Source organism: Dama dama, chromosome 21 (genome assembly GCF_033118175.1).
Source record: "Dama dama isolate Ldn47 chromosome 21, ASM3311817v1, whole genome shotgun sequence".
Classification (NCBI taxonomy): domain Eukaryota; kingdom Metazoa; phylum Chordata; class Mammalia; order Artiodactyla; family Cervidae; genus Dama; species Dama dama.
In genome coordinates this window covers 36,117,891-36,139,055 of record NC_083701.1, presented here as the reverse complement: position 1 = coordinate 36,139,055, position 21,165 = coordinate 36,117,891, and the positions used below count along the sequence as shown (strand labels likewise).

Below are 21,165 nucleotides of genomic sequence, written 5' to 3'. Positions count from 1 at the left end.
TTGCTTAGCATATACAACAGAATTTGCATAAGCCATGATGTAACTCTACAGTACTTCCAAATATACAAATGTTAGTCATCAGTAAGACAATATACCTACTGCTCAAAAATTATTTTTATTAATAAGAGCTCACTACCATCACTTTTACATACATATTACATTCATAAGACAAAAATGTACTAATGAATCTACAAACCTTTTTCCTGTATCCAAATTAGCTTCAGTTGCCAATTCAACATCTTTACCATTAGGTTTATCTTCAGCATATGTTGTTCTTGCTCTTTTAGTTTCCACTACTTTTGCTGCTGCCTTAAAAAAACAGGGATGTGGGAGAGGAAGGAATGCAATAAGCCATTAAAAACAAATAGTATTAAATCAAGCCTTCTAGTTATTTGATAGTCATAACAAAAGTATCTCTTTACAGACCACTAAAGGGCACTGTATTGTTTACCCAAGTAACTGTGACATGACCGTCAGCCACCTGCTTGGTTTATAAGCATCATGGAGAAGGGCTTTCCTTGTAAATGTACTTGATACACACAACGCGCTGCAGAATATTTTTTTCCTCTTTGAGTGTGCTGGGTCTTAGTTGAGGTATGTGGGATCTTTAGTTGTGGCCTGTGGGATCTAGATCCCTGACCAGGGATTGAACCCTGGTCCCCCTACTTTGGGAGTGCAGAGCCTTAGCCACTGGATCACCAGGGAAGTCCCTATAGACAATTTTAAGATAAAAGTTTACTTAAAGAAAAAATAAAATGAAAAAAGATTCTAGGTATTTCAAAATGAAACTATCTCAAATTAATCAATGCTCCAATATAACATATTACAACTTTCTGGAGCTAAGACAGGATAAAATGTGATAAAAAAAAAAATGTCTGTAGTAGCCCTTCTTCAGTCCAACTTGACTTTTCCCAAAAATATGCTAAGATTTTCTTTTAAATTTAATTAAATTAAAACTATTTCTTTTTCACTTATTTCTCATTTCATTTTGGTAAGTTTTCCCCTCAACTTTTTATTGTGAAAATTTTCCTCAAGACTTACTTTGAAAAGCTGAAATACTACATAGATCAGAAATAAACTTTCTTTTAGATGCACTAACTAACATTTCAGCATACTATTCTATAAAATCACTAACTAAATTTCTGATTAGTTTTTAAGGATTTCTATTTCAAGTATTTTCCTTTATTATAACAATGTCTATGTTTAGAGCTTCTCTCAAACACACATACCTTCATTAGAAATGTTGATGATTTTTCATTTAGCACACAACTCACATAACTCTTAATTTTCTCCATCATGTGGTTGTAGCTGAAGTGTTGAAAAAAGGAATGGAATGTATCTTTCTGAGAGATTATCGTAAGTAATTTCCTTTTAAAAGGCTAAAGAAAACAGAAGAAACAAATCACAAATAAGATACTAGAAATTCTGTCATATTGTTTAGCTGAAGAAAGTCAGTAAACCAAAACTCAAGATTTTACAAATTCTCCCATTTTAAATGCCCACCAGTATGTTTTTGACAAAAAAATATTCTATACTTTATACATATACAAAAGGATTAAAATAACTTATAAACCTAATTATCTATGATCAAGTTTAAGAAATAAGACATTATCTATTCAATTGAAGTCTGATTATCATAATCTGATGGCAATTCTTGTCCTTCCTGGCCTTCTTCTCAAGGTAAGCAGTATCCTGAATTTAGAACTTAGCATATCCATGCATTCCTTTACACTTGTACTACATATGTATGCATCCATAAACAATGTATAGTACTGTTTAGCATGGTTTTAACTTTATACAAATGGTGTTATACTATGTGTATTCTTCTGAAACTTTCTCTATTCTGCTCAACTCTATGTTTATAATACTTATCCACACTGATTTGATACTTACAGAATTACTAGTTACTTTCACTGTTAAATAGTATTCTATTGATCAAAAATACCACTTATTCATCTTTTCTTCCAGCCTGTGTAAGTATTTAGGCTATTTTCTATTTCCACAATTCTATTAAACATATTTCAACATGTCTTCTGGTAAACAGTACAAATTTTTCTTAGTTCTTTCAATGCTGATTGCATAATTAAGCTATAAAGCTTAAAAAAATTTTTACTTCTCAAACTCTATCTCAGAGCAATTTTCACAGTTGGGCCTGAATTTTTTTTTGGTTTTTATTTTTTAAATAAAGCTTCATGACTTTAAAAGCACACAGTGAAAGTAAGAACAGTTACTCTAGGGTATTTATCTAGAAGTGGAATTGCTGGAATGCATGCTTATCAATTTTGCTAAAATACTCTTTGAAGCTTAAGTACCAATTTACAGTCCTGAGAAGAAGGTATAGCAGTGCTATAATTTCTCCACATTTTGAGCCAACTGTTGGTGTTCTAAGACATTTTAATCATTGCCACTCTGAGGTACAGAAAATGTTATTTCAAAATATTACTTGGTGCAAGCGTGGTGCGTGTTTAAGTCACTACAGCTGCGTCTGACTGTTTTCAGCTCTGTGGACTGTAGCCCACCAGGCTCCTCTGTCCATGGGATTCTCCAGGCAAGAACACTGTAATGGGCTGCCATGCCCTGCTCCAGTGGATCTTCCTGACCCAGGGACAGAACTGTCTCCTGCGGCTCCTGCATTTTAGGTGGATTCTTTACTGCCAAGCCACTAGGGCAGCCCATATTACTTGGTACTGCCCTGATAACAAGTATTAGTGAGGTTAGCATTTTCTCTTTATGTTTATTGGCCATAAAATTTCCTCTTCTGTGAAGTACAAGCAGAGTGGAGTTTTTAGTCATCTCACAGTGCTAAGGCAAAAAAGTTAAGGCAAGGAACCCAATAAACATCAGGTTTTCAGCTGAAATCTCTGGAGGAGTATACCCTAGGAACAGGGGCAAATTAGAGATAGAATGAGCCTTACTAAAAGCTCTGTTTCTCAATGAATTAAAGTGATTCCCCTCTCCCCCATACCAGTATGTGAAAAGGTACTCAGCTTCATTAATCATCAAAGAAACAGAAATTAAAACTCAATAAGGTAGCACTACCTCACTGCTAGAATGACTAAATACTTGCCAGAGTGACTAAAATGAAAACCACAGGCATGGTCTGTGAAGCAACTGGAACTCTCTCACACTGCTGAAAGAACTGATACTGCTACTTTGGAAAACTGTTTCACCTTATCTACTAAAACAATATGTGCATATATTTATAACCTATCAAATCTGTTCCTAAGTATTATCCAACAGAAACACATATATTTGTTGTACAAAAGGCATGTAAAGGAATCTAATGGCCTGGAAATAACTCAAATGTCCATCCACAATACAGTGGATAAACTGTGGTATGTTCCTACAATGGAGCAATGAGAATAAGCAAACAATTGTTACAAGCAATGCAGTGGATCTTTCTGACAAACAGAAACCTGCTATATGATTACATTATATAAAGTTCAGAAATAAGTAAAGCTAATCTTGGATGTTACATGTTAGGAGAGGGGTTACTCTTGAGAAGGTGGGAAGGACAGTGACTAGAGAGTGCTGGTGATGTTCTGCTTCTTGATCTAAGAGGTCATCACACAAAGTGTGTTCCTTTTGCGAAAATACATCTACTTAGGCCATATGTATTCTACTAAAGGTATGCCACTGTTCAATTAAAAGTTTACTAAAAACTGTATAAAACTATCTTTCTTTGATAAGCTTACTTGATTCCCACAACACTTTGTTTTTAATACTTAAAAATTAACTTCTATTGACCTTAATATTACACATACACAGAAAGATTAGTGATCACATAAGAAACCATTAGAAAAACAGGCAAGTTACAATGCATTCTTCCCTACCTGTGCTGCTCAATACGGCAGCCACTAGTCATGGAGTCCTTGAAATGTGTGAGCCCTAAGTTTAGACTTAAGTGTAAAATACACCTCAGATTTCAAAGACTTCGTATAGCTGTTGCTCAGTATTGGTAGGGAATTGGCCCCAGAACTCCCCTCTGATACCAAAATCCAAGGATGCTCAAGTCTTCTATATATATAAAATTGTGCAGTATTTGCATATAACCTACACACATCCTTCTGTAAACTTTAAATGTATCTAGATAACCTATAAAACCTAACACAATGTAAATGCTAGGTAAATAGTTACCAGAGTGTGGCAAATTCACGTTTTTCTTTTTGAAACATTTTGGAACTTTTCCTCCTAAATATTTTCCATCTGCAGTTGGTTGAATCCCTGGATATGGAACCCAGGATACAGAGGGCTGACTGTCCAAAAACAGGAGTGCAAAATACCTCACCAATGCTTTTTCACATGGATTGCTAAAAAAAATTAGCTTCACTTGTTTCTTATTTTTTTAATGTGGCCACTAGAAAATTTAAAAATCACATCCATCACTGGCATTACATTTCTATTGAACTACATTTTTTTTTTTAAACTATACTGTTTAAAAGAGAAAGCATATCTTTTCCCTCCCAATGTTCTTTCAATTTTTCTTATTCCACATAACCAGCTCTAAAATTCTAACGTAAATAATTACCGTGTAAGAATTTGGGTCACCAAATACTCTTTCAAAGACTTCTTCTGCTTCCTTAAAATTGCCATTTTCCATGCAAACGGCTATAGCCTAAAAATCAGAATGACAAATACATACCTTAGATTCCTTTTTAAAATATCTAATTGCTGTTTAATATTAAAATAACTCAGGTAAGGTCTAAACTACTTCATCTAAAATATTCTTATACAATTTAACAATTTTGATTTGATAAATGATATATAATAGCTTTTCAAAGATGAAGTAACTGTGGTCCAAAAAGACATGAAATTTTTCACTGGCCTCTTCTACTTAATTATTAATAAATTAGAAGGTACATTATATATACTGAGGACTCACCAAAATAATAATTTTAAACAAAAGGGAAATAAGACAGGAGGCAGATGGATGGTATCTGAGATGATTAGGAGATATATATATATAGATATATATATAAAATTTGTCATTTAGGAGCCTAGGAAAATTGCTAATAGAAACCCAGGAAGCCAGATGCTTTTGAATAAGCATTTTATAAACAGGCCTTTTTTTATTTCCCCCAATTGATTAAAAAAAAAGAAAACAAAACTATTTTGTATTTGGGTAAAGTCAGCAAAAACAAGACCAGGAGCTGACTGTGGCTCAGATCATGAATTCATTATTGAAAAATTCAGACTTAAATGGAAGAAGGTAGGGAAAACCACTAGACCATTCAGGTATGACCTAAATCAAATCCCTTACGATTATACAGTGGAAGTGACAAATAGATTCAAGGGATTAGATCTGATAAATGGAGTGCAGAAGAACTATGAACAGAGGTTCATGCAACTGTACAGGAGGCAGTGATCAAGACCATTTCCAAGAAAAAGAAATGCAAAAAGGCAAAATGGTTGTCTGAGGAGACCTTACAAATAGCCGAGAAAAGAAGAGAAGCAAAAGGCAAAGAAGAAAAGCAAAGATATACCCATTTGAATGCAGGGTTCCAAAGAATAGCAAGGAGAGATAAGAAAGCTTTCCTATGTGATCAATGCAAAGAAATAGAGGAAAACAACAGAATGGGAAAGACTAGAGATCTCTTCAAGAAAATTAGAGATACCAAGGGAGCATTTCATGCAAAGATGGGCTCAATAAAGGACAGAAACAATACGGACCAAACAGAAGCAGAAGATATTAAGAAGAGGTAGAAAGAAAACTCAGAAGGACTATACAAAAAAGATCTCCACTACCCAGATAACCACGATGGTGTGATCACTTACCTAGAGGCAGACATCCTGGAATGTGAAGTCAAGTGGGCTTAGGAAGCATCACTACAAACAAGGTCAGTGGAGGTGATGGAATTCCAGCTGAGCTATTTCAAATCCTAAAAGATGATGCTGTCAAAGAGCTGCACTCCATATGGCAGTGAATTTGAAAAACTCAGCAGTGGCCAAAGGACTGGAAAAGGTCTGTTTTCATTCCAATCGCAAAGAAAGGCAATGTAAAGAATGCTCAAACTATCACAAAATTTTGCATTCATCTCACACACTAGCAAAATAACACTCAAAATTCTCCAAGCTAGGCTTCAACAGTACATGAACTGTGAACTTCAGATGTTCAAGTTGGATTCAGAAAAGGCAGAGGAACCAGAGATCAAATTGCCAACATTGGCTAGATCATAGAAAAAGCAAGACAATTCCAGAAAAACGTCTACTTCTGCTATACTGACTACTTCTGCCAAAGCCTTTGACTGTGTGGATCACAAGAAACTGTGGAAAACTCAAGAGATGGGAATACCAGACCACTTGACCTGCCTTCTGAGAAATCTGTATGCAGGTCAAGAAGCAACAGTCAGAACTGGACATGGAACAAGGGACTGGTTCCAAATTGGGAAAGGGGTACAACAAGGCTGTATATCGTCACCCTGCTTATTTAACTTATATGCAGAGCACATCATGCGAAATGCTGGGTTGGATGAAGCACAAGCTGGAATCAAGGTTGCTGGGAAAAACATCAACAACCTCAAATGCAGACACCACCACCCTTATGGCAGAAAGCAAAGAGGAACTAAAGAGCCTCTTTAGTTGAAAGTGAGGAAAGTGAAAGAGGAAAGTGAAAAAGCTGGCTTAAAACTCAACATTCAAAAAACTAAAATCATGGCATCTGGTCCCATCACTTCAAGGCAAACAAATGGGGAAACAACAGAAAGTGACAGACTTTATTTTCTTGGGCTCCAAAATCACTGCAGATGGTTACTGCACCATGAAACTAAAAGATGCTTGCTCCTTGGAAGAAAAGCTATGACCAACCTAGACAGCATTATTAAAAAGCAGAGACGTTACTTTGACAACAAAGAACTGTCTAGTCAAAGCTATTGTTTTTCCAGTCGTCATGTATAGATGTGAGAGGTGGACCATCAAGAAAGTTGAGTGCCAAAGAATTGATGGTTTTGAACTGTGGTGTTGGAGACCGTGAGAGTTCCTTGAACACAAGGAGATCAAACCAGTCCATCCTAAAGGAAATCAATCCTAAATATTCATTGGAAGGACTGATGCTCAAGCTGAAGCTCTAGTACTTTGGCCACCTGATTGGGAAGAAGTGACTCATTCGAAAAGACCCTGATGCTCAGAACGATTGAAGGAAGGAGAAGGGGACAATAGAGGATGAGATGGTTGGATGGCATCACTGACTCGATGGACATGAGTTTGAGCGAGTTGATGACAGACAGGGAAGCCTGCGGGCTGCAGTCCATGGGGTCAAAAAGAGAGACTGAACTGACTGACTGATGAAAGTACTTAGAACAATATCTTCAAATAGTAAGCAATGTATTATTACATGTTTGCTATGTATTTCACAGTAACCTGCTCAACTTTATACTAGCAAATTTAACAAAGGCTGCTTCCCCTTGACCTCCAAAAGTTTGGGATAACAAGATAGATCCCTTTGGCCTGAGTTGAAATTCTTAAAAGCAGCAGTCATGTTTTTGCCCATTTTCTTCAGGTTTAATTCTACTTGACAGTCACCACACGATCAATGATTAATTCTTGAGAAGGTGTGACACCACCTGGATTTTAGTTTAACTATGAAAATCTTGAGAACGTGCTTTCCTGTAAGCAAAGCATATTTTCCCTTCTATCTTTGGATGATTTTCTTTAGTTTCTCACTCTTCAACAGGCTACTTGTAAGATTCTCTATATAGTTAAAATTTTACATTCTCTCTTTTTAGTTTTACATTCTCTTAATCACAAAAATCCATTTCATTTTCTATCATTTGATAACCTTGAGTGGGAGAGCACAAATCACTGGTGTTTTAAGTTTAGTGATCTTTAAATAGATCTGATGGACTGTAGCCCGCCAGCCTCCTCTGACCATAAACACTGGAATGGGTTATCATTTCCTACTCCAGGGGATCTTTCCAACCCAGGGGTCAAACCCATGTCTCTTGCATCTCCTGCATTGGCAGGTGGATTCTTTATCACTTATGCCACCTGGGAAGCCCCTATTTTCCAAAGTGGGGGCAATATGCACTTAGGTAACAAACATTAACTCCAGTTCTTAGAGTTCATGTCAAATTTCTAAAGAGAATAATTATATTGAATTTTACTAAAGGTTCATTGTCCAACAATAGCTCTTAAGTTTCTTTAAATGTCACGCTTTTATTTTCTAGGAAAATAATAATTATAAACACAAAGAATACTCATACCTGAATTTTAATTAAATTCTCTATTTCTTCATGAAGCTTGTCATGTTCCTTTTCAATTGAAGCCCAAATCATCAGGGCTGATTCCAAGGGTGTAATTCGTTCATCACTTTCAAACTGTGCATCTTTTAAACCAAAATAAAAACAAGTACCTTAGAAAACTATGAAGAACTTTGTCAATTTTTTATAAATTACTTTCTTTAAATATTGACTGATTGTATTCTATTTGCCAGGCACTGCTCTTATATATGCCAGTTTAGGAAAGATTTTTCAAGTTAATTTCCTCATTAAAATCAACTTAAAATAGAAAATGCTAGATGAGTTCACAAAACATTTGAAGCTTTTCTCTACTAAAATATTTATTTTAAGGACTTCCTTGGTGGTCCAATAGTTGAGAATCTGCCTTACAATGCAGGGGACTCAAGTTTGATCCCTGGTTTAGGACCTGGGATCCCATGTGTTGTGGGGCAGCTAAGCCCACATACCACAGGTACTGGGCCGGCACTGAAACTAGAGAAAGCCCACTCACCTCAACAAGAGAAGCCTGTACACCACAACAAAGACCCAGAGCAGCCAATATATATACATATGGGTTGACTTTAAGAGCTGAAAGAAACATTTTACATAAGGTATCACAGTAACAGAATTCTTAAATAAGTCCAACTGCAGTGTAACAAACTTAAAATAGAATTCTGATCTTAGCATATACTAACTGAAATCCTTATTATGTATTTTGTAGATATTTGAAACAGGTATTCAGGTTCTCTCTACTAACATTCTTCCAATTACCAAGGCTTAAAAATCTAAGGAGTCATTGTTTTACTCCTCTTTCTCATCACTGTATCTGTTGCAATATATCATACAGTGGTTGTAAAAACTTTGGAGTTTATTCCAGACTCTATCACTTATCATCTTTAGGGTGCTGAAAACCTATTTCACCTAAGTCTCAGTTTTCTCACCTATAAAATGCCACAATTGTAAATACCATGTGAGTATTTAATGAGATAATATTTTTCTATTCACTAAGTATATATTACAGCTCATTTCAATACTCATCTTTCCTAAGAAGTTTTTCTTGATTGACATTATCGCACCCTTCTTGCTAATCTACCTTCCTTCTTATAAATGTGCCATACAGAAAAACTGTATGTATGTTAGATCTTAACTTAAAAAACATTACAGTGTAGAAAAATAAGTATTGTATATTAACACATATATATGGAATCTAGAAAAATGGTACTGATGAACCTACCTGCAGGGCAGGAATAGAGACTCAGATACAGAGAACAGACAGATGGACACAGCAGGGGAAGGAGAGGGTGGAACAAATGGAGAGCAGCACTGAAATACACACATTATCATGTATAAAACAGACAGCTAATGAGAAGTTGCTATATAGTGCAGGGAGCTCAGGCTGGTGCTATGTGACAACCTAGAGGCGTGGGATAAGTTGGGAGGTGGGAGGGAGGAGACTTGTATCCCTATGGCTGATTCACATTGTTGCATGGCAGAAACCAACACAACATCGTAAAGCAATTAGGCCTCAATTAGAAATCATCAAATCCAAAAGAAAAATGATAAAAAACTTTACAGTGTAGACTTTCACTTTCAGGTAGGATGATGACACTGCAGCACGGCAACACTCTCACTATGACCAGAAAAAAAAAATGGGGACAAACTGCAAAATCATGTTGCTGAAGACAGGAAAGAGCTGTGGAAGCTCTGAGAACTGGGAATACATCCTAGCAAGAGATTCCCTCTCAGGTGAGCTGATGATTCACAGCTCTTTTCCTCCCTGGGCTCATTTGCTGAAAAGGCTAAAGATCCAGTGTGCTCCAGGCAGGGAGGCTTTACTGGGGGTAACAGAAAGAGGGGCTTCTGGTGGTTACCTTGGGGCTAGCATGATGGACTGGAAACTAAAGGAACTGAAAATACATGGCTAGCTTTTCCCCAGAAAGCTTTTGCTGAGTTCTGGGGCAGTGCAGGAAGCTGGGGTGGAAAGTATGAAAAACTTCCAGTTGCGCAGATCTTAAGATAAAGTCCCATGAGAGGGTGGATCCTGCCATAAACAAAAGTTTCCCCTTTAAGACATTTGCCATGTTTTAAAACCAGGTGGAGCAGGAGACTATAAAGTTAATAAGGCAGCCACTAGCTATTTATAATTACTGGACAGTTAAAATAAAGGTGGTAAAATATCTCGTTTTATATCAATCATATGTTGACATATATTTTAGAAATACCGGGTTAAATTAAGACATTGCTAAAATTCTACCTATTTCTACTTTACTTAATATAGCTAGTAGAAAAGTTTTGATTATATATGAGGCATACTTTGGGCTTCCCAGGTGGCACTAGTGGTAAAAGAACCTGCCTGTCAATGCAAGAGATATAAGAGACTCTGGTTCGACCCCAGGGTGGGAAAGAACCTTGGAGAAGGGCAAGGCAACCCACTCTAGTATTCTTGCCTGGAGAATCCCAAGGACAGAGGAACCTGGTGGGCTACAGTCCACAGGGTTGCAAAGAGTCAGACACGACTGAGTCAGCTTAGCTTGCATGCATGTGGCCTACTTTATATTTCTATTAGGCAGTGATGCTATACAGCAACCACTAAAAAAATAAGCAGAAGGGTTATATATATAGCTGAAAATCCAATATAAATTAAAATGAAATTTTAAATGCTGCCTGAAATATACTGATTCTTGTTCACTAACCCCAGCCTATTATATCTAAGATGTGCTCTGGGGAACTTCAAGATTAAACCATGGAGTCACACACAAAATAGGAAATTTTTTGACCCTTTTTTGATATCTTAAAGATATTAGTCGTTTGGACTATGGTAACTTTGTGGTGACTCTTAGTACTGTTACACATTACTAGCAACCATCAGATTTGTAACCTCTTGTTGAGCTTATTTCAGCACTTATTCAATAAAGGAATATGACTTAAACTATAATATCTCTTTCTCTTGTCCTCATTTATTCTAGATTGTAATGGCCAAGACTGGTTCAGTTTATCAGTAATGGCTATTATTTACAGCACAGTCATTTAAAGGACCTTCTGACGCTACACAAGCCAGAGTTGGATTAGCGAGAGTCCTGAGAGTGGTACTAACAGGCTGGAATTCCCTGTAATACAACAAGTTCATAAGTAAACAGCTTCATGTAATACTGTCTTACCACTAGAGACTGTTGGGAAAGCCTTCTGTAAATTGCAAACCCCAATATAAATATGCAAATATTTGCATCAGAAGGTCCTTTAAGTTACCATGCTATAAGTATTAGCCATTACTGATAAACTGAACCAGGCTTGGTCATCACAGTCTAAAATAATCTATGAAGACAAAGGAAAGAGATATTATAGTTTAAATCATATTACCTTATTAAGTAAGTGCTGAAGTCAAAGTCGAATAAGAGGTTTCAAACATGCTGGTTGCCAGTAATGTATGACAGTATTAAGAGACACCACAGAGTTACCATAGTCTAACTGAGTGATTATGAGTGATTATGCACTCAACTCCTTACTGAAAAATTCAGACTTAAATTGAAGAAGGTAGGGAAAACCACGAGACCATTCAGGTATGACCTAAATCAAATCCCTTACGATTATACAGTGAAAGTGACAAATAGATTCAAGGGATTAGATCTGATAAACAGAGTGCCTGAAGAAGTACGGACAGAGGTTTGTGACACTGTACAGGAGGCAGTGATCAAGACCATCCCTAAGAAAAAGAAATGCAAAAAGGCAAAATGGTTGTCTGAGGAGGCCTTACAAATAGCTGAGAAAAGAAGAGAAGCAAAAGGCAAAGACGAAAAGGAAAGATAAACCCATCTGAATGCAGGGTTCCAAAGAATAGCAAAGAGAGATAAAAAAGCCTTCCTACGTGATCAATGCAAAGAAACAGAGGAAAACAATAAAATGGGAAAGACTAGAGATCTCTTCAAGGAAATTAAAGATACCAAGGGAACATTTCATGCAAAGATGGGCACAATTAAGGAAAGAAACAGTACGGACCTAACAGAAGCAGAAGATATTAAGAGGAGGAGGCAAGAATACACAGAAAAACTATACAAGAAAGATCTTCACAACCCAGATAATCACGATGGTGTGATCACTCACCTAGAGCCAGACATCCAGGAATGTGAAGTCAAGTGGGCCTTAGGAAGCATCACTACGAACAAAGTCAGTGGAGGTGATGGAATTCCAGCTAAGCTATTTCAAATCCTAAAAGATGATGCTGTGAAAGTGCTGCACTCCATATGGCAGTGAATTTGGAAAACTCAGCAGTGGCTAAAGGACTGGAAAAGGTCAGTTTTCATTCTAATCCCAAAGAAAGGCAATGCCAAAGAATGTTCAAACTATTGCATAATTGTACTCATCTCACTTGCTAGCAAAGTGATGCTCAAAATTCTCCAAGTCAGGCCATGAACTTCTGATGTTCAAGCTGGATTTAGAATAGGCAGAGAAACCAGAGATCAAATTGCCAACACCCACTGGATCATCGAAAAAGCAAGAGAGTTCCAGAAAAACATCTACTTCTGCTTTATGGACTACACCAAAGCCTCTGACTGTGTGGATCACAACAAACTGTGGAAAATCCTTCAAGAGATGGGAATACCAGACCACCTGACCTGCCTCCTAAGAAATCTGTATGCAGGTCAAGAAGCAACAGTTAGAACTGGACATGGAACAACAGACTGGTTCCAAACTAGGAATGGATTACGACAAGGCTGTATATTATCACCCTGCTTATTTAACTTACATGCAGAGTAAATCATGTGAAATGCTGGGTTGGATGAAGCACAAGCTGGAATCAAGATTGCTGGGAGAAATATCAATAACCTCAGATATGCAGATGACACCACCCTTATGGCAGAAAGCAAAGAACTATAGAGCCTCTTGTCCATCTAGTCAAAGCTATGGTTTTTCCAGAAGTCATGTATAGATGATCTCACATGTATAGATGTGAGAGTTGGACTATAAAGAAAGCTGAGCGCCGAAGAATTGGTGCTTTTGAACTGTGGTGTTGGAGAAGACTCTTGAGAGTCCCTTGGACACAAGGAGATCAAACCAGTCCATCCTAAAGGAAATCAACCCTGAATATTCATTGGAAGGACTGATGCTGAAGCTGAAAAACTCTAATACTTTGGCCTCCTCATGCAAAGAACTGATTCACTGGAAAAGACCCTGATGTTGGGAAAGACTGAAGAAAAAGGATGAGAAGGGGAAGACAGAGGATGAGACGGTTGGATGGTATCACCAACTCAATGGAAATGAATTTGAGCAAGCTCTGGGAGTTGGCGATGGACAGGGAAGCCTAGTGTGCTGCAGTCCATGGGGCTGCAAAGAGTTGGACATGACTGAGTGACTGAACTGAATATTATCTTTAAAACAGAGTATATGGAGCATGGTTTCCTAACAGCAGCATCAGAATCATTTGGAAACTTATTAGAAATGTAATTCATCCTACCAAATCAGAAATTCATGATGGGGAAGGGGATACATCATTCTGTTTCTTAACAAGTTCTCTAACAATTCTGAAGTAAGCAAAAATTTGAGAATCATTGCTCCAAGAAGATAGGGATATTTCCTTTGCTAGCTTTAAATATGCTTGTGTATAGATGTACAGGCCAAATACAAGTGGGCAAACTCTCAAAAAAAAAATGATAGCTCCCATCTCTTTCTGGAGAAGGCAATGGCAACCCACTCCAGTACTCTTGCCTGGAAAATCCCATGGACAGAGGAGCCTGGTAGGCCTACAGTCCATGGGGTCGCTAAGAGTCAGACACGACTGAGCAACTTCACTTTCACTTTTCACTTTCATGCATTGGAGAAGGAAATGGCAACCCACTCCAGTGTTCTTGCATGGAGAATCCCAGGGACGGGGGAGCCTGGTGGGCTGCCGTCTATGGGGTTGCACACAGTCAGACACGACTGAAGTGACTTAGCAGCAGCAGCAGCATCTCCTTCTTCTCATCATCACACCTTCAGACATAGACTGAAATATGTCCCATATAATATAAAAACATACTTACCAAGGGTTTTCCCAGCTGCAATTCTTGTCAAAAATTGACACACATATATAGTTCTCAGCTGATAAGCTGTTAGACTGGACAGTCCATGAATAATAGCTGAAAGTGAATCAAGTAAATTTTATTAAAACATTAAAAAAAACTTCCAAACTTGGCCCTGCGTACCATACCTCTGTGTGGTTTGTTGAGTAATAAGTTAACAAACATCACCCAAAGATTATCATAAATTTAGAACTGTATGCTTTATTCACAGACAATTTTTAAGAAATTAGAACAAATGTGAGTAACAATGAACACTTTACCTTCAAAATAAAACTGATGTTTCATACACAGAATAATAAATCTTTAAAACTACATACTTTCATGGGTACTATTCTGTACTAATGAAAAGGGAGATTTAGATCCAAACTGTAAAATACGTCAAATCACTAGATGGAAACTTATTTTATACCTTAAGATGCCTAATGTAATAGGAAATATATTATTTCTCTCAAGGTTTCAGTTGAATGAGAGTCTCTTTAGTTTATAAAACTTTATTTTAAAAACATGTATTTATATTAATCTCCCCAATATTTGAACATCCAACTAGGTGTCATGCTAGGTAGTAAGTACGTACAATGATGAGTAAACCATAATCCTGGTTTTCAGTGAGTTTACTATGTACAATAAAAGACAAAGATTAAATTAACCAGTCTTGCAGCTGCTAAGCAGATGAAACAAATACTTATTTTCATTTATTTCCTCAATTTTAATATGCCAAAACGTTATGCTATACCAGAGATTATCTGGACCAAACATAGTCATAAAATAACAGGATTCAAAAAGAGAACAAAACTTATATAAAATTTAAACACAACTTATTCAATATTTACAGAATATCTACTGCTGGCCAATGGTAGGGACTCATGACTGAATGATAGATAGCCCCCTAGGAAGGTTTTAGTCTGAAAAGACACAAATTAAACAAAAAGGTAGGCAGGTGACTAATTAAAATTTTAATGTGTCATAAAGGGTAAGTATGGTAAAGGAGCAAAACAGAAGAAAAGCCCAATCTATTCTAGAGAAGGATTGCTCTTTGTACCTATTAGGCGTAAAACAAAACAATGAAAATCTACCCAAGTTGAAGCCAGCTATCTGCTTTTTCCATACCTGTAACCAAATACTACTGACAGAAAGACACCAGAGGATCTAATGACCAACAACAATAACAACTATATTTAAGCAATTACTAAAATACCAGGCACCTACTTTAAGTCCTGAGCAGTGGTTTTCAACTGGGGGTGTTGTAACTCTGTCCCCAAGGGACATTTGGCAATGTCCAGGGACATTTCTGATTGTTCCACTGAGACATTCTGACTGAGTGGGAGGATGGTGCTACTGGACCTAGTGGCTGAGGTCAGGGATCCTACAATGCACCAGAGAACCTCCACCCTGTCCCCTCTTCACCCTCAAGCATACAGAGAATAAAGAATTATGTGGTACAAAACCTCAACATGCTGAGGTTGAAACCTTGCTTTATAAATATCAGTTCATTTGCTTCTCTTAACAGCTGTGAGGTAGATGCCATTATTACTACCATCTTACAGATGTGGAAACTGTGGTGGTATCAAGTCCCTGCTTCAAGGCTTGTGACGATAAACAAGCAGAGCCAGGAATTAAACTCAGGCAATTTACAAGGATTCCCTGGTGATCCAGTGGTTAGGACTCTGTGCTTCCTCTGCAAGGGGCACAAATTCCACCCCTGGTCAAAGAATCAGGGAACTAAGATCCCACAAGCCATGCAGCCAAAAACACAGACATACACAGTCACTAAAACAAACAAAAAACCGCAGACAACTAACGATGGAGCCCAAGCTCTTAATCACAATCCTACACTGCCTCCCACGATGGAGACAGGTTAGGAGTATCAGTCTGGAAAAGGCATTATCTGACAAAAGTGAGGTGGGAGAACAATTCTGAGTGTGAATGAAAAAGCTAAGAATTTTCTAGTAAGCATCTAGAGTCGCATATGTTTACATTCTTGAAAAGTGTAGTACATGTAATTCTATAAGAGATAAAATGGAGTCCTGTCAGTCAAAAATGGCATACAGACACAATGTTCAGTTCACAGTTTGTGTATCTGTCACTGATTTAGCAATGCAACTTGGAAAATAGTTTACTCTTTCTGGATTTCTGTGCCTTTAACCTTAAAATAATGGAGGTGGCCTAGATTATTCCTTGGGTCTTGGGCTAGAACCTTAAAAGGTCTTTGTTTTTTGTTTAAATAACTTTTTTTTAGAATGGTTTTAAATTTACAGAACGTTGTGAAGATAGTCGAGTGCGTGCATGCAAGGTTCCTTCAGTCGTGTCCAACTCTGTGCGCCCCATGGACTGCAGCCCACCAGGCTCCTCTGTCCATGAGATTCTCCAGGCAAGAATACTGGAGTGGGTTGCCTTGTCCTCCTCCAGGGGATCTTCCCGCCCAGGGATCAAACCCATGTCTCTTACATCTCCTGCACTGGCAGATGAGTTCTTTACCACCACCTGGGAAGCCCCAGGATAGTAGAGAAGTCCCATATAATAGTCTCCACCCAGTTTACCCTGTTATTAGCAACTTACATTAGCATTGTTACATTAATTAACCAATATCGATACATTATTATCTAAAGTCCAAACTTTACTCAGATTTCTTTAGTTTTTACTTAATGTCCTTTTTCCGCTGCAGGTTCCCATCCAGGGTTCAGTTCAGTTCAGTCACTCAGTTGTGTCCAACTCTTTGCGACCCCATGGACTACAGCATGCCAGGCCTCCCGGTCTATTACCAACTCCTGGAGTTTACTCAAACTCATGCCCATTGAGTCGGTGATGCCATCCAACCATCTCATTCTGTCATCCCCTTCTCCTCCCACCTTCAATCTTTCCCAGAATCAGGGTTTTTTCAAACGAGTCAGTTCTTCCCATCAGGTGGCCAAAGTATTGGAGCTTCAGCTTTAGCCATCAGTCCTTCCAACAAACATTCAGGACTGATTTCCTTTAGGATGCACTGGTTGGATCTCCTTGTGTCCAAGGGACTCTCAAGTCTTCTCCAACACCATAGTTGAAAAGCATCAGTTCTTCAGTGCTGAGTTTTCTTCATAGTCCAACTCTCACATCCATATATGACTACTGGAAAAACCACAGCTTTGACTAGACGGACCTTTGTTGGCAAAGTAATGTCTCTGCTTTTTAATATGCTATCTAGGTTGGTCATAACTTTTCTTCCAAGGAGCAAGCATCTTTTAATTTCATGGCTGCAGTCACCATATGCAGTGATTTTGGAGCCCCCAAAAATAAAGTCTCTCACTGTTTCCATTGTTTCCCCATCTATTTGCTATGAAGTGATGGGACTGGATGCCATGATCTTAGTTTTCTGAATGTTGAATTTTAAGCCAACTTTTTCACTCTCCTCTTTCACTTTCATCAAGAGGCTCTTTAGTTCTTCTTTGCTTTCTGCCATAAGGGTGGTGTCATCTGCATATCTTTATTGATATTTCTCCCGGCAATCCTGATTCCAGCTTGTGCTTCATACAGTCCAGCATTTCTCATGATGTACTCCGAATATAAGTTAAATAAGCAGGGTGACAATATACAACCTTGACATATTCCTTTCCCGATTTGGAACAGTCTGTTGCTCCATGTTCGGTTCTAACTGTTGCTTCTTGACCTGCATACAGACTTCTCAGGAGGAAGGTCAGGTGGTCTCGTATTCCCATTTGTTTAAGAATTTTCCACAGTTTGTTGTGATCCACACAGTCAAAGGGTACCACATTACATTTAGTCATCATGTCACTTTGGGCATCTCCTGGTCATAACAGTTTCTCAGCCTTGCCTTAATTTTGGTGACCTTGGGGGTGTTGAGGTATTTTGTAAACTGAATCTCTCTATTGGGATTTGTCTGATATTTTTCTTGTGATTAGACTAGAGTTTAGAGAGGAAGATCACAGTGGCAAAGTCCCACTTTCATCACATTATATCAAGTGTACATGCTATCAACTATCACTGTTGATGCTGACCTTGGATTACCTGGGTGAGGCAGTATTCGTCAGTTTTTTCTACTTTCTTCCCCTTTCTATACTGTGCTCTATACAGCCCACACTTTAGGAGTGGGGACTTATGCTCCACCTCCTTGAGGACAGAGTAGAAACATGAATTACCTGGAACTCTTCTACATTGGAGATCTGTCTCTTCTCCCACTTGTATATTTATTCCAGCATTTATTTACATCAGTGTAGACTTTATGGATATTTTTAAATAATTTAGGTTATAATACAACACTACAGTTGACCCTTTAACAATGAGGTGGTTAGAGACACTGACGCTCCAAGCAGTTGAAAATTCCAGTGCTGGTTCTCTGAATACACGGTTTAACCAACCACAGATTGTGTAGTACTGTAGTATTTACTACTGAGGGAGAAAAAAAAAAAAACTGGCTTGTAAGTGGACAGGTGCAGTTCAAACCTGTGTTGTTTAAGGGCCAACTGCATTTTCATTTTCTTGCTTATGTCTGCTTGGGCTATTGGGAACTCTGGCAGTTGGCTCCTATGACCCTTTGTGCCCCCATAATTGTGGAGCTTTGTTTCTTTGGCAGTTTTGTTTTGCTTTTAGCACCACCTTACTTTTTGTCACAAGATGCTCCAGGTTCAAGTTGTATATTTCCAGTCCCTGTCCTGGAATTAGGCTATTTCTATGAAAAATGGTATTGGAAACCAATACCTGAATGCATTGGAAAGACTGATGCTGAAGCTGAAGCCCCAAAACTTTGGCCAACAGGTGAGAAGAACTGACTCATTGGAAAAGACTCTGATGCTGGGAAAGACTGAAGGCAGGAGAAGGGGATGACAGAGGATAAGATGGTTGGATGGCATCCTGACTCAATGGACCTGAGTTTGAGCAAACTCTAGAAGACAGTGAAGGACAGGGGAGCCTGGTGTGCTGCAGTCCATAGGGCTGGAAAGAGTTGGACACTACTGAACAACTGAACTGAACTGAACCCTGTCTCTAGTGTTATCTGTGACATAGGGGAAAGGTTCTTGGACTGGAAGATAAGGCTGGAAGATAAGACTGGAAGATAAGGTGTCTGGACCAACTCTCTTAACCTATCAATGCTTTAAGTTGTTTAGATCACTCCTCCATAAACTGAGATTACTCGCCTCACTCATAATAACTGTGAAGCTAAAATGTGTCAACATGGTTTTCGGAAGTATTTAATTTTCTATTAAATTCTATCTTGGGGTTGCGGTCTGCTGCAATAAGCTGAAAGCCAACTCCAATAAATATTAATACCGGAGTATCTTTCAGTTATCATTCAAAAAGCCAGCTAGCCTTCTGTAGGCATCAATGTCTTTGCCCATCATTCACAGGCTGTTTTGCATAGGTGGTAGACTTCATTGTCAGTTACTTTCATCCTGAAGCAGCAGGCTCAATGAGGGCTTCCCTTGTGGCTCAGCTGGTAAAGAATCCGCCGGCAATGCGGGAGACCTAAGTCCGATCCCTGGGTTGGAAGATCCCCTGGAGGAGGGAAAGGCTACCCACTCCAGTATTCTGGCTCGGAGAATGTGATGAACTGTATAGACAATGGGGTAGTAAAGAGTCGGACACGACTGAGAGACTTTCACACACACACAGGCTCAGTGAGGCTTAAAACAGCTCACAGAGTAATACAAAACACTGATGCCTAGGTCTCAGTGACTTGCTAAAACGAAAAAAAAAAGCTTTCACAAGAGTACCTCAGAAAAAAGCTGGAAATGCAAGCGCCTAAGGAGACAAAAGGAACTGGACACTGGGTTAAGCGCAATTTTGTACATTTTACCTCACTTAATCCTCTTATCACCTCAACGGGTTATTCTCATTTTACCGACTAGTAAAATTTATGAATCTGAGAAAAACTGAGGAGCTGATGAGAGGCGGAGGCGGGATTCGAACCAACGATTGACTCCGAGCCCGGGGCCCTCAGCAAGCAGCCAGACCCCGGACCCCTGAGGTATGGCGCTGCAAACCAGGCCTCAGTCGCCCGCCGCGGTTCCCGCTCCCGGCCCGGGCGCGCCCAGCACTCACCCTCGGCGCTGTCGCGGGTGCGGTGAAAGTCGTCGGAGCGGCCGTCACGGAAAGCCCGGCAAAGCGAAACGCAGAGGAAATCGAGCATCCAGCCGGCAGCTACCGCCTCTGCCTCAGCCACCAGGCCCGGGTCCTCCTCCTCAGGGACCCCCGGCTGTACCTGGCACTCGAGCAGTTCTTGGCATTCAAACTGCTCCTGATCATCTGTCACCGTGTCCGCCACCTGCTCCTCCGAGGAACCCGCATCTTCCCCGTCCGCACGCCCTCGCGGGCTCTGAGCCGCAGAGGCGGTATCCTCCGCCATGTTAAACAGCTCGTACAGCTTCGGGCCTTTCCGGCGCAGAGAGACGACTGGCTCGCGCCGCGCGGGGCGGAGCCCACGGGGGAGGGGCCTCTTCCGCCTGAGGGAAAGCACCAATCAAACACCGCTGGGGTGGGCGAGCGGCTCGAGCCTGGCTTCGGATTGGCCGAAATCTGCTCCAGTCTCTGGATGTTAAATTTACCGGTCGCCCTGTAGCGCCGCTGTGTTGGTAAACTAGACAAGTCCAGGCTAGAGCCGGAGAGGACTGGAGGTGGTTGGTGGTCAGTGGCTCAGTCGCGTCCGAATCTTTGCGACCCCATGGACTGCAGCACCCCAGGCTTCCCTGTCCTTTACCATCTCTCGGAGCTTGCTCAAACTCATGTCTGTTGAGTCGGCGATGCCAGCCAACCATCTCGTCCTCTGTTGTCAGTCTGCCTTTAGTCTTTCCCAGCATCAGGGTCTTTTCCATTTTAACTAACCGTGTTGTTCTAGACGATGTTGCATTTTAGCACCAGAATAGAATAGTTCCCCAGGTGGGGAAAGTGTTTTAACTAGAAAAATAAAACAT

The 21,165-nt window shown here is 39.3% G+C and overlaps 1 protein-coding gene across 2 annotated transcripts in view; it reads right to left on the bottom strand.

Annotated features, from left to right (window-relative positions):
- TERF1 (telomeric repeat binding factor 1) overlaps window positions 1-20,631 on the bottom strand; it is a 39,851-nt gene extending 19,220 nt beyond the window's left edge. For both annotated transcript variants that reach the window (XM_061123475.1, XM_061123476.1), the window contains exons 1-6: window positions 20,297-20,631; window positions 14,228-14,323; window positions 8,199-8,320; window positions 4,529-4,615; window positions 1,230-1,379; window positions 197-309 (exon numbers count right to left, since the gene is read on the bottom strand). In XM_061123475.1, coding sequence (XP_060979458.1) covers window positions 197-309; window positions 1,230-1,379; window positions 4,529-4,615; window positions 8,199-8,320; window positions 14,228-14,323; window positions 20,297-20,600 — 872 coding nt within the window. In that variant the 5' untranslated portion in view covers window positions 20,601-20,631. The remainder of the gene's footprint in view (window positions 1-196; window positions 310-1,229; window positions 1,380-4,528; window positions 4,616-8,198; window positions 8,321-14,227; window positions 14,324-20,296) is intronic.
- Between the last annotated feature and the right edge of the window lie 534 nt (window positions 20,632-21,165).